This window comes from Myodes glareolus, chromosome 9 (assembly GCF_982192425.1).
Source record: "Myodes glareolus chromosome 9, mMyoGla1.1, whole genome shotgun sequence".
NCBI classification, from domain to species: Eukaryota; Metazoa; Chordata; class Mammalia; order Rodentia; family Cricetidae; genus Myodes; species Myodes glareolus.
The window spans coordinates 54,363,938-54,377,414 of NC_142034.1; the positions used below are offsets into that span (position 1 = coordinate 54,363,938).

Sequence of the window (13,477 nt, forward strand, 5' to 3'; positions counted from 1 at the left end):
CCAAGTTGTACTAGTGAGGTCATGCACACCTGCAGGGAACGCGGGATCTTCGCCGCCACATCCGCCACATCCGTAGAGAAGCCTGTGAATCATCCCTCCCTCGCTCGCGTCGGCAGGTCCAGCCCGTCCGCCCCGTCTCTCCCGTCGGCGAGTCCCAGCTCCCACCCCCAGCAGAGCCCGGCCGGCGCACGGGGGCGGAGGGCGGGGCGCTAGGGGGCGGGGCTGTCACTTAAAGGGCCACTGACCGCTGCCCTTAGACCACTTCCTGGGGGGTGGAGAGGGCCTCAGTTGCTGCTGCGACAACCCAGGAAGGCGGTAACGCCCAAGTCCCGAGACTACGGCTGTTGCCAACAGAGTCCTGGGACACTCAGCTCTGACCGCGAGAGCATCGTCTCTTTCCAGCCATACAGAACGGCTCCCATCAGTTGCGCCTCCATCTGTTGGGATCCGCGCCCCTAAGCCTGGTCGGGCCTCTGAGCAGGTCGTCGGAACCCGGCGTGGACTCTCTAGCCTACTGCAAAAGCTATCTACTAAGAAACTCTAAAGTTGAGCCCTTCAGAGTCCGGCCGGTGCTCGCCACCGTCACCTGCTGGTTGAATTCCGGAAACCCACTGTCTGAAGAACACAGAAGGGAATCGCTGACCACGCAGAATCAGAATCGTCTGGACCAAAAAACTCCCTGACCCTGCCTTCTCTTCTTTTCGTCGATTCTTTCATCCTTTCGGGGATTTCTGTGTCCTGAAGCCCCCAATCGCCACCAAGGTAGCTGGGGTGAGCTACAAACTTTGCTGTCTTGTTCTCCAACCTCTGCCTCCAACATAGCGAGCCTAAACGTTACCACCCAATTCTTCCCAAACCCGGGAGGTTCTGCCTTTACCTTCTCCTTGCCTGTCTCCTACAGTCCCCAAAATTTCCCCCCCTCCTGTGTCTTCTTCACCCCCTTCTTTTGGGGGCCCTGTGACCCTAAATGTGGGGGGAACACTATATTCCACTACATTGGAGACCCTGACACGCTTCCCAGACTCCATGCTGGGGGCCATGTTTAGGGCTGACACCCTTATGCCAGCCAGTCTCAACCCACAAGGAGATGGCCATTACTTCATCGACAGAGATGGCAAGGCTTTCCGGCACATCCTCAATTTCCTGCGACTGGGACGTCTGGACCTGCCCCGTGGGTATGGAGAAACTGCACTTCTTAAGGCAGAGGCTGACTTCTACCAGATCCGGCCCCTCCTCGATGCCCTGCGGGAATTGGAAGCTTCTCGTGGTACCCCAGCACCCAGAGCTGCCCTGCTCCATGCAGACGTAGATGTCAGCCCTCGTCTGGTGCACTTCTCTGCTCGTAGGGGCCCACACCACTATGAGCTGAGCTCTGTCCAGGTGGACACCTTCCGAGCCAACCTCTTCTGTACTGACCCTGAGTGTTTGGGTGCCATGCGCAACCGATTTGGTGTGGCCAGTGGGGACAGAGTAGAGAGTGGTCCACATTTTCGTCTAGAGTGGGCCTCCCGCCCCCGGGAACTCCCTGAAGTGGAGTATGAAAGATTGGGGCTGCAACCACTGTGGACTGGGGAGCCAGAAAATCGACGGGAGGTGGCGAACACGCCTGCTTTCCTGGAGGAGGTGCTGCGGGTGGCTCTGGAACATGGCTTCCGCCTGGACTCTGTCTTCCCAGATCCTGAAGACCTGCTGAACTCTAGATCTTTACGCTTTGTCCGCCACTGAGAATGCTACCCTTCACTTGACTGCGGAGAGGGAGAGGAATGCGTTAGACAAGGGGCTGATGGCTCTCCCGAAGCCTCTTTCTAAGTCCTGGGGTAGGAGCTATGAGAATCAGGGATCCCACCACACCTGGCTGGGATTCCCAAATCGAGCTGCTCCAACTCCCAGGACTCAGGAGTGCTCCAGAAGATCTACGCTGGGGCTTATCCTGGGAAAGCATCCGCGGATTCTCGAGCCTGTTCTTGCTTGAGGATGGGTCCTCTGTATTCAGGGGTGTGGAAAAGTAAGAAGCACCTCTTTGCCCAGGCTACACTTAGCAGCACTCTGGAGGTTTGAGCACTAGGTGGAAAGACATACTTTGAACTCTCAAATATGGTCTATCGGCTAGACTGTGACTTCCCCTCCTGGAACTGGGCACTTAACCTACCGTGACCATTAAGAGGCTAGGACGTCTGGGAGATTTCTTTACTGTGTCCCAAGCCACCTCCTGTGGGAGACTGAAAATAGAAACTTCATCCTAGGTTGACAAAGGGGGCTAGGAAAATCCCTGTCAGCACGGGGGCTGAGCGCCCTTCTGGAATTCCGAGTGTTTTAGAGGATGCTCTGTGTAAGTGGGGCTGAACATGGGTAAAGATGGTGGTATTTTTTCGTACCCTGGGCTTCTTTCATGTATGTGTGTGTGTGACAGCCAACGTATCTGACTGATGCTTGGGCCCTTGGCATCTTGGTTCCCATCAGTGATGCCGACTCCTGCGTTTATGTGATGGTCCTTCTGTGATCTTGGCATGTCCAGGCCTGTTTGGGGTTGCTTAGCAACTCTTCGGGCTCAGGTATATCTGTGATATGTGTGAGAGCAGATTGAGATTTAGTTTAATCATAGGGTGTGTGTGTGTTTGCGTGTGTGTTTATGCCCACACCACCACGTAGGCAGGAGGGGCTCGTTTGAGTTTGACTCACTGGGCCCTCCCTATGAGAGGTAAAAGCCACTGGGCTTAACTGGGCCTCTGAGACCTCCGGGAGCTCTTGGTTGCTGAGACAACCATGAGTCTGTTGCTAGGAAATAGCCGGGTAAGGCCTAAGGCTGTCCTGGGCAGACAGGAGACAAAGAGGTGGAGAATGGAGAGAATATGGAAAGGGCTGGCATTTCTGAGTTCCTGAGTGGATGGGGCACACACGCATCTTCTTCGCTGGGATTCATCTATCACTGTGACTTAAAAGAAGAGAAATAAAATTGCTTTCAGAACCACAGTTGTGTCAAGGCCACTGTCCCCTTGCAACAGAAAACCCTGTTGTCTCCTTTTATCTCCTACTGGAGATGTCTTTCAGCCTCGGGTTCTGGGGACCCAGGGGCAGCTTTGCCGGAGCCAAGGGGTGAAACAATGGCATTGTTCTAGATCAGTCTAGAACCTCAGAACATTCTGGGTCTTCTCTGGTCCAAGGGGGTCCAGTTCCCACCCATCCTCCAGCAGGCCTCATGTGGGTGCTGGCACTACTTGGGGTTTTCCTGGCCGTTGCCAAGGCTTGTATCTTTTGTCGCCTCCCAGCTCATGCCTTGCCAAGCCGCCTGGCTCAGCTCAGTAGCCAGATGGAGACGCCTTGGAAGGAATGGGCTTCCCCGGATTTCTCAGCCTTTGCGTTAGGTAATATAAGACACAAGTTAGCCTTGCGACAGCCACCCGTTTACCCTAAAGGGGTGTCCCGTGAGTTGCTAGCTGTGTCCTTCAATCAATGCCACAGCCCATAGCCCGCTCTGGACACACTGGCTTCTCCCTTTGGAAGAACTCTGTGTCCTAGGAAATAGAAAAACAAAGACTCCAGAGCCTACGGAGAGAATAGCTCATTCTTGCCCATCTCCACAGATGAGGTGACCATGAACAAAATCACGGAGAAGACTCACAGAGTCCTGAGGGTCATGGGTGAGGTCGGGGTTGGGACCTAGGAAGACCCAAGAAGGATGGGGGTGGGGCAGGTAAAGACGGGCTTATCAGGGAAGCGGGTGTGGAAGGCAGCACCGCTGAAGCCCTAGGACAGTATAGCCGTGCTGTGCCTCTCCAGAGATAAAAGGATCCATTTCCTCGCTTCCTTCGTATTGGCAATGGCTTCTGAAGACCAAGATCCCCCAGTACACCAGGGAAGGTATTGACAAGGGGGAGGGCATCAAGGGGGTACCTAGGATTTGTAGCCAAGTGAAGTGTGATCGAATAGGTCAGCCACCCCTCTTTGTCTGTCATTTCAGCTCTCTGTGCCCCTGTCTGCTGTGAGTAAAAGGGTAATAAGCCTGAAGAAGTTGGGTGGCTGGAAGGGTGGAGGCCCTGGATTCGCTCACCAGCGCTGCTCCTATTGTCTCCTGCAGGGGGCAGCACCATCTTGTACAATTGCTCCACCTGCGAGGGCAAGGAGGTGTCTTGTTGGCCCCGAAAGCGCTGCTTCCCAGGTTCTTACTCCTTACCCTCCTCCTCAGACCCCTTAGGTGCCCTGGTGTGATCCGCGGGAGCATCCACGGCATCCTGGGTTCCTTGCAGGAAGTCACGATCTGTGGGATGCTAAGATTCTGCTCTTGTCGATCTTTGAAATTGTCCTCCTTTTGGGTGCTGTGAGCCTCCACGTGGAGTGAGTTACGGGATAACGCGAAGAATGCCGGAAACCGTCCATTCCTCCTTCCTCCCAAGCCCCTTCCCTGTTTCCTTCTGCTTCTCCCATCCTCTCTCTTCTTTCAGGTACCGCCACCTGCAAGCGAAAGACTTGTGAAGATGCTGGCAGCTTTCCCAGCCCCAGCTCTAAGGAGTTCTACATCACTAGGGTGGGAACAAGCCACCTCTTAGACCCAGCCCCAAAGCCTCAGACCCTAACATTCAGACCTTTGTAGTCAATATTAGTGTCAGATGCCTCCAGGAACCCAGGCACCCACAGCTGCAAAGTTCCTCCTCCTCTTCACTTCACCAATCAGAGAGCAGAGGATGATGCCAGGAAATTATCTACAGAAGGAAAGAATCCCTCCCCACCACTCCCACAGCCCTCTGTCCATTCCCGGAAAGCGGGGGACTGTTGGCCTGTAGATGCTGCTCTAGGCTCTCCAATGACTGATCACAAATCCGGGAATGAGAGTTCTGGAAAACTCTCTCCCTCTGGGGTGAGACCACATCAGTCAGCCCGCTGGCATGCAGTCCCTCCATTGTGTTAATCCTGTGCAGGCCTGGCCTTCACTCCTGCTGGGCCCAACTAAATTTGGTGTGCCATGCCTTCCGACCGTGCCTGGCCTCTCTCTGCAACTTGGGCAGGCAAGAGAATGGAGATTCTTAGGAATTCCAATTAGGGGTCCCCTCCCCTCAGATATTTAGTAATGTCTGGAAACAGTTCTGTTTTGATTGGGGATGTATTCCTGGCATCTACTGGGTGGAGACTTAGGCGGCTACTAAACATCCTAGGACACACAGGAAAATCCTGTCCTAATGTCAACAATTTATAGTGGAGAAAACCGGGTGCCGGTCTACCACGAGGGTCCCAGGGGCTGAACTCAGATCATTAGCCTTGATGACAAGCTCCTTGACCTGCTGAGCCATCTCTGCTGCCTTTTGCTTTTGCTTTTGAGACAGGGTATGCCAGCTTAACTTGGCCTCCAACTCACTATGATGCTGAGGATGACCTTGAGCCTCTGATCTTCCTGCCTCTACCTCCTAAGGGCTGAGATTATAGAAATGCACCACCGCCATCCGGCCCTGTTTGTTTTACACATTCTAGACAATCCTTTCATCCTATACATGAAAATATGAGAGCCATAGGTCATATAAAAGCACAGACTTGTCCAAGATCATAGGGAAACTCATCCATTATTTGGACAACAGTGAATGCCTACCAGGTACCAGGCAGCATCACTACCAAAGAAAGTATGAGAAGCCCCAGGACGTCCTTACCTCAGGGGAGGTTCAGTTCTCAGGATGACAGCTGCCATGTCCCCTGCTCTACTCAGCCTCCATTTCTGGGATCAACATTTTACAGTTCCGTTCTCAGATCCACAGTACCACCCACTGTTCCAGGATCTATCCTGTCTGCCCCCTTCCCCTGTGGTGGTCTCCAGCCCAGCGGACCTTAGTCTCCTGCATGCTCCATCTGTTGTGAAGGTTCCTCCTGGACCCAGGTCATTCTCAGTGGCCACGCGGGTCCTCCCAAAGCTCCGTGTTTCTCAAGCATGTGATGAAGTTGGGTTTTGGAGTCGGGCTGCTTGACTTCAAATTCTCAGTCTGCCCTGACTGGGCCTTGACGACTTATTTCCACTCCCTGTGCCTTTTCCTTTTCTGTTGCTTTTGACACAACCTTGTTGTGTAGTTGGGATTAGAGGCAGATGCCGCCAGTTTCAGCAGCATTTTGTATGGATTTGTTTCGACTGCAACATCTATTTAATCTAAGCACTATTGTATTCCCTTAGTTGTGTGATATCAGGGACGAGAGATGGCTCAGCTGTGAAGAGCTCTCGCAGAGGACCCAGGTTCTGTTCCCAGCATCCACATGGCAGCAGCAGCTGTCTACAACTCCAGTAATAGGGGGTCCAGTACCTTCTTATGGCCTCTGTGGACACCGAAACTCATATGGTACACATACGTACATGCTGGAAAAACATTCATACACATAAAATGAAAACAAAGTCTTAACAAATTTATGAAGCCATCAGTTATATACTATTACTGTGTGTTAAGAGAAAAACCATCTCTCAATTAAGCTATGGCTTTCCTGTCGCTAAAATTCTCTCTGACTTCAAAGATGTCAAAATGTAAAAAAATTGAATAGAATTTTTAAAATTATCTGCTTTTAAATAAGAAGAGAACTGTGGGTATAGCAGTATTTTGTTTGTGTTTTAACAAATAAAACTTGCCTGAAGATCAGAGTGCAGAGCTAAATCACTAGAAGCCAGGCAATGGTGGTACATGCTTTTAATTCCAGGACTTGGGAGACAGAGGCAGAGGGATTGCTATTAGTTCAAGGTCACCCCGGACAACACAAGATTGAATCTGTCCAAAAGAGAAACAGAACCACACGAGGGTGATCCCAGCATTTGGGATCATACACCTTCAGTCACAGCACTAGGGAGGTGGAGAGAGAAGTGATATGGCTGGGCGGAGAGAGGAGCTCAGTGCAGTCTGTGGTTTGGTGAAGACAGATGCAGTCTGAAGATGCAGTCTGAGGGCAGGACCGGCCCTTCAGTCTGAACATTGGTAGCGGTAAAACGTCTCTCGAGGCTGCTGCTGCTTCTCCGGTCTTCAGCATTAACCCCTACATCTGACTCTGGGTTTTTATTATTAATACCAAATAGAATTTGTGCTACATGTGGGAGCTGGAAATACAGCTCAGTGGTTGAGAGCACTGGTTGCTCTTTCAGAGGTCCTGAGTTCAGTTCCCAGCAACTACATGACTGCTCACAACCATCTATAATAGGATCTGATGCCCTCTTCTGAAGTACAGGCATGCAGGCAGACAAGCACTATATACATAATTAATAAACAAATCTTTGGAAAGGGCACTGTGTATGGTTCTCCTGCTGGAATCCTAACACTTGAAATGTGGGAGCTGGAGAATCAGAGTTCAAGGTCATTCTTGGTTGCATATTAAGTTCAAGGCCAATCTGGACTACAGGAGGCCTGAGACCCTGTTTTCAAAAACAAAACAAAGCAGGATCTAGAGAAATGGCTCAGTGCTTAAGAGCACTTGCCGCTCTTACAGAGGACCTGGCCTTGGTTTCCAGCACTGGCAACCGTCTGTAACCACAGTTTCAGGGGGCCACGCCTCTTCTGAACTCCAGATTCCTGTATGTATATGGTACACATGTGCATACACACAGACATGAAATCAAAAGTGTAAAAAGCAAAAATTAAGAAGGAGCTGTGTGGTGGTGGCATATGCCTTTAATCCTAGAACTTGGGAGGCAGAAGCAGGTGGATCTCTGAGGTCCAGGGAAGCCAGCCTGGCCTACAGAGTGAGTTTCAGGACAATTAGGGCTACATATTTTTTTTTTTAAATGAGGAACTTGAGAGATGGCTCAGCAGTTAACAGCACTGGCCCAGGCTGAATTCCCAGCACCAACATGGCAGCTCACAATTGTGACTCCAGTTTCAGGGGATCTGATAGCCTTACACAGACACACATGCAGGCAAAACCAATGCACTTAAAATAGAAATATTTTTTTAAAAAATGGGAAGGGTGAAAATGATTGTGTGGTTTACTGTTAGGACCCTTGCTTATCATAACTGAGAGTCCATCATTCTATTCCTATTCCTATCAACCAACCATACTAAGGTTGGTGATGTGGCTCAGTGGTGGAACACTTACCTGACAAGGCCTGAGTTTGATTCCCAGCACACGCACACACCCCCACACACCCCACACACCATGGTATAGCATAAGTCTGTATTCCTTGCACTGGGGAGGCAGAGACAAGAGGATCAGAAATTCAATGTCATCTTCAGGTACATAGGAAGACCAAGGTCAGCCTCGCACACATAAGATCCTGTCTCAAAAACATACCTACTGAAGACATTCCCTGTGTCTTCCCTGCCTGCGGATCGCACACCTCACTTGCTTACCCTGGCTTCCAAGGCTTCTCCATCAGCAGCTCACTCTTGTCTCATCTCAGGCCAGAGCTTTCTAAACGCAGACCTAACTGGAATTTCCACTGCTGTGCTCGGGAGCATCTCAGACTCCGCATGTCCAAACAAACCTCCCTCCCTGAGGTCCCTGATGCTCTTTCAGGGTTGTTCTCACGCTCCTGGACAAAGTCCACCACACATCCTTGTCTGTCCTCTTCCTAATGCTACAAGCTCTCTCCTCATCAGTACCCGAGTGACCTCCCTCTGGAACACATGAAATCCAGCCGTCCTTGGTTAGACTGCTGTCTCCCGCCGCTCCTCACAACCTAAACACCTTTCCTTTCTATCTTCGTCCAGGTTTGTCCCTCCATCTGAAGTGTCCTGATCTGGCTCAGGTGACACTTCAGCCACACTGCCTCTGAGTTACCCTGGGAGAGTAGATTTCTTCCTCAGGTGTCTCGCAGCTATGGCACCGGTCACACCAAGGTGGTGCATGGCTTTTGGGGGGAAGGTGGGCAGAGGACGGGAAGAGTTGAGACAGGACTTCATATAGCCCGGGCTGGCCTGAAACTTACTGTGTAGCTAAAGGTGATCTTGAACTCCTGATTTTCCTGCGGCTACTACACGTATGACCACCACTTCTGGCTTGATGGTGGATGTCTATTTGTGTGTGTATGTGTTTGTAGTATTTTTTTCAAAGCTACTGGAAACATTGTATTCTAACAAGATACACAACCTGAGGGGTGGGGGGTCAAAGTCAGTGGAGAAAACAGAGCAGAGTTGGTAGGCCAAGACGACGAGATTTTTAGAAGAGACCGGATGTGCTGGTTTTGCTGACCACCCTCTTGGATGACAACAGAGCAGGCCTGCCCCAAGGGCTGCTGGAAGCATACAGACTCAGAGGGGACATCCTAGTCTTCGTGTAACAGTGGGAGGTGCAGAATGACCTCTAAGAGCTCACTCTTGTCAGCATCATGGTGAACTCAGAGATATCCCTGCTGAGGGTTTGGTGGCCTCATTGGTGCCCAAATTGCTCACAGTTACATGACTGCCAAGCAAGGTCCCCAAGTGTTTTGGATGAAGTGGACACCTTCCAGGGAGAGGCTTTCTGAGAAATATCAGCCATTGCCGTGGCTGTAGTAAGCCAGGCTGGTCTCGGTGGATCCCGAGACCAGTCTGACTTGCTGGTCTTTTTCTAACCTCTCTAGATCATGTGTTTCCTATGAGCTACCGCAGAAGAGCTTACAATCTCCATTTCCATCAGCCTGGCACGTAGGTAACACCAGGAGACATCGTTGATGGCTTCGGGCCTTGCTTAAGCCCTTGTGATGTACACACTCGTGAAGCGATTTATGAGTGGGGTGCACAAGAGGCTGTGCTGCTTTTCCACTCTCATGTGTGTGTGGTGTGTGCACGCTAATGTGTGTGTGTGGGGGTACACATGCATGTATAGAGGTCAGAGGTCAGCTTTTGGGTGTCATCCTCTATTGCCCTCTACTTTTGGTATTATGCTCTTTGTGAGGGTCGTGAGAGTGGATACTACAGCGAGCTCCTGGAGGCCAGAGGAGGGCTTTCAGGAGTCTGGTTTCCTCTTCCATCTTGTTGAGGTTGTCTCTCTTGGTACTACCATCCGGCGTACTCCAGGCTCGGTGACACTTGAGCTTCCAGGTGGATTCTCCTGTCTGCCTTCCATTTTACTCCAGGAGTGCTGGATTTCACTCTAGGGGTGCTGGATTTCACTCTGGGAGTGCTAGATTTCACTCTGGGGTGCTGGGATTACATATGCACACTATTGTGTTTGGCTTTTTATGTGAATTTTATAGATCAAACTGAGGTCAGCCAGTCTCATTCATGTGTTTTTTTTTTTCAAGGCAGGTTTTTTTTTTTTTTTTTTAAAGCTTTGGAGCCTGTCCTACAATTTGCTCTATAGACCAGGCTGGCCTTGAACTCACAGAGATCCCCCTATCTCTGCTTCCCAAATGCTGGAATTAAAGGCATGCGCCACCACCACCCAACTTGTGGTGTTTCTTACTTCTATGGCAAGCTCAGGGGAAATACAGTGGCTATGAACAGAAGGTGGACACACAGCAGTGGGCAGCGATTCTGAAAATGACTGAGAAGGGACTTCAGGGTCCTAGAAGGAAGTAGGATGAGAACAAGGAGGGACGAAGAATCCAAGGGCCCAAGAAGAGCCAACTGTGAGGAGCCAACGGGCGTCAAACTGAGAAAGGGGCAGTGACTGGATCCTAAAGAGAACTCACAATGGCGAAGGTCGGAAACTCCCTGTCTGGACCACTCCTGGCAAAGGAGCACTTGGTCTCCTTGGCCTTACCACGTGGTGCTGTGTCCCATCCGTTCATCCAGCGAAGGTTACGGAGCACTAATCACACCGGAGCCAGGCACTAGATACAATAACTAATCAAAGCCTTTGTTATCAGAGAAGGCAGGTTCCTGGCAAGATGATGATGCAATGGCAGAGGTAAATGAAGAACTTGGGATGCAGAGGAAGAGGTGTGATGGGTTAGGGATGGGTTTTTGGCAAGCGATAAGGCCAGGCTGGGAAAATGAAGCTGTACAGAACTTCGGAGTGAGCCAGCATGCTGAAGTGCCTTCCCTGGTGAGACACTGCCAGGGGTGAGGTGGCCGGAACAACAGAGGAGCCGCTAACAGTGTTGCTGCAGTTCCAGGAGCGAGAGTCATGTGGATGGGCCTCATATCACCTGCCCCCAGTCCTGCAGGATGGGGAGTATGCAGACACCCCTCCCGTTCCTCTTCCCGGACCTCTACCCTATGTAGGAGAAATTGTCCATCCTTCTCAGATGTGTCTGCAGGAAAGGCGGGTTGTGGAAGGGGTGGTGCCCAGTCTGGGTCTCCAGGTCTAAGGCATTAATAGGAAGCCATCCTGGCCCGGAGGAGAGGCTTCCTAAGGATGGTCAAACTGCAACCTCCTACATCCCACACTCCTCTGCAGGTAAAGACGAGCATGAGAGAAGAGATTCAGAAGAGATAAATAGGGAAGGAGCTGGGAGTCAGGGCGTACCAAAAAGCTAATCCCCTGGATTTTTTTCTCCTCAAGCTAAAGATGGAAGTGGGGGTGAGCCTCTGTCTGTGTTTCCTGCTGAGGCCTGATGGCGTGTGGAAGACCCAGGCCAGGAGTCCAAGCTACAATACCCCCAATTCTCAGCCTCCTCTCCATCTGTCATGTTGAGATATAATAAGAAAAGTATATTTGGTCTTTGTCCCAGTTCCTGCCACAGAGATCCTAAAACCTTTGGAATTTCCTGGGTGCTGGTGGCCCCAGCACATCTGCTGCTGTTAGGATTAAGCCCCTTTCAATCATACCTGGGTTTATGTTGATGAGGAGGCTGGGGGTGGGAGGGCATGGGATCCATTGCCAGATGGTTGGGCCTTTCATCCTCAGTCCCTAGCTGCTGAGATGGGGAGGGGAGCTAGAGACAATTCTATCACACTCGTTTGTATGATTCCTGTATGATGTCTACATAACGAAGCCTCCCCATGAGCGCAGCACAGCGCTGCCCAGAGGGCCCTGGGCTTGGCGAACATATGACGGTACTGAGAGGATATCGGGCATAAAGACTGCATGGACACTCCTGCCCATCCCTGTACCTCACCTGATGCTGCTCTCTGACTGGCTGTTCATCAGTATCCTTTGTAGTGCCGTTTGTTTATTTCCTTATTTCCGTAGCCTAGGGTGACCTTGAACTGATCCTTCTACCTCTGCCTCCCAACTGCTCTGTCTGGTCTGGAGAAGAGTGGTCTACGTAGCCGTACTTTTGGTTTTAAATGAGTGTACTTGGGAGGTGCATAGCCAGAGAGAGCATAGGAAGAAGTAGCAGGCAGCAGACAGATGGAAGCTGCAGACAGACAGTGAGCATCAACTCGTGAGTTTATAGCATTCACAGAGGAGACCGGAGTAGCTTGTTTGAGAGAGCAATTAAATCAGGGGCTCACAAACACCCACCAGAAATCGCTGGAGAAGCTGAAGCAGTCGGTTGGAGGCCCGGCACTGAGAGTCCCACTTCCACAGTCGCTTTCCTACTGCAGGTTTTTATACCAGGGACAGACTGCTAGTTTCTGCTGGGGATGGCTCACCCTCCAGATGTTCTTAAGGACAGGATGCTTTATTTATTTATTTATTTAGAGACAGGGTTTCTCTGTGTAGCCCTGGCTGTCCTGGAACTCAATCTGTAGACCATGCTGGACTCAAATTCAGAGAATCACCTACCTCTGCCTCACAAGTGCTGGGATTAAGGGCCTGTGCCGTCATGCCCAGTTCTTTCTTTTCTTGAGATAGGGCCTCAGTATGTAGTACTGGCTAGCCTGAAACTTGCTAAGAATACCAGGGTGGCCCTAACCTCACAGAGATTCAACTACTCTACCTCCAAGTAATGGGTCAAGGAGTGTACCATCACAGCCTCAGTCTTTCAACAAGCCTAAGCAGCATGTGCCAATCTGCCAATGTAATTTACAGTATTCCAACCGAGTGCTAGGATTATAGCAGTGGGCATCCAGATATTTTATTTATTTATTTATTTATTTATTTATTTATTGCTTTTGAGACAGGGTTTCTCTGTGTAGCCCTGGCTGTCCTGGAACTTGCTCTGTAAACCAGGCTGACCTCGAACTCAGAGAGATCTACCTCCTCTGCCTCTTGAGTGCTGGGATTAAAGGTGTGCACTACCTCCCAGCTCCAGATATTTTTTACCTCTCCTGTCATGACTGCCTTTACATGTTCCCACGTGTCCCATATGTGTTAACTCAATTCCCAGACAAACTCCATGATGACAAGGTCTTGGAAAACATTGAGTGTTCAGAGGAAAATCATGCAATTTTCCCTCAAGGAGCCCATGAAACCATTGTGTTTCTCACCCAAAACTTGGACATTATTTTTTATTACATTTATCTACTTAATTACTTAATGTGCTAGGTGTATGTGTGTATGCGGGCTCCACAGCACTCCTGTGGTATATGTGCGTGTGTATGTCTGCTCCATAGCACTCCTTTGGTATGCATATGTGTGTGTATGCATGTGTGTGCATGCTCCACAGCACTCCTGTGGTAAGTGTATGCGTGTGTATGCGTGTGTATGCATGTGCGTGCTCCACAGCACTCCTGTGGAGATCAGACAATTTGTAAGAGCTGGCTTACTCCTTCCATTA

General features: G+C 50.6%; 2 protein-coding genes across 5 annotated transcripts; both read left to right on the forward strand.

Annotated features, from left to right (window-relative positions):
• Window positions 1–219: 219 nt before the first annotated feature.
• Window positions 220–2,970, forward strand: Kctd11 (potassium channel tetramerization domain containing 11). The gene has a single exon (XM_048448444.3). The coding sequence runs from the start codon at window positions 1,027–1,029 to the stop codon at window positions 1,723–1,725; it is 699 nt and encodes a 232-aa protein (XP_048304401.1). The 5' UTR covers window positions 220–1,026; the 3' UTR covers window positions 1,726–2,970.
• A 120-nt stretch (window positions 2,971–3,090) lies between these two features.
• On the forward strand, window positions 3,091–4,965 carry Tmem95 (transmembrane protein 95). Of its 4 annotated transcripts, XM_048448446.3 has the most exons (7): window positions 3,091–3,362; window positions 3,582–3,638; window positions 3,778–3,858; window positions 3,959–3,979; window positions 4,076–4,156; window positions 4,245–4,332; window positions 4,440–4,965. In XM_048448446.3, the coding sequence occupies exons 1-7, from the start codon at window positions 3,197–3,199 to the stop codon at window positions 4,468–4,470; spliced, it is 525 nt and encodes a 174-aa protein (XP_048304403.3). In that variant the 5' UTR covers window positions 3,091–3,196; the 3' UTR covers window positions 4,471–4,965. The 4 variants fall into 4 exon arrangements, 3 of the variants coding, with proteins under 3 accessions (XP_048304403.3, XP_085551301.2, XP_085551302.2); XR_015003640.2 differs by having other exon boundaries at window positions 3,778–3,979; XM_085695175.2 differs by having other exon boundaries at window positions 3,778–3,979; window positions 4,076–4,332.
• Window positions 4,966–13,477: the final 8,512 nt, after the last annotated feature.

Coding starts and splice junctions, on each gene's coding strand:
- Kctd11 (XM_048448444.3), top strand. CDS start 1,027: ATGCTGGGGGCCATGTTTAGGGCTGACACCCTTATGCCAGCCAGTCTC.
- Tmem95 (XM_085695175.2), top strand. CDS start 3,197: ATGTGGGTGCTGGCACTACTTGGGGTTTTCCTGGCCGTTGCCAAGGCT. Junction 3,639..3,777: donor CAGAGTCCTGAGGGTCATGG/GTGAGGTCGGGG, acceptor GTGCCTCTCCAG/AGATAAAAGGATCCATTTCC. Junction 3,980..4,075: donor TCTCTGTGCCCCTGTCTGCT/GTGAGTAAAAGG, acceptor TGTCTCCTGCAG/GGGGCAGCACCATCTTGTAC.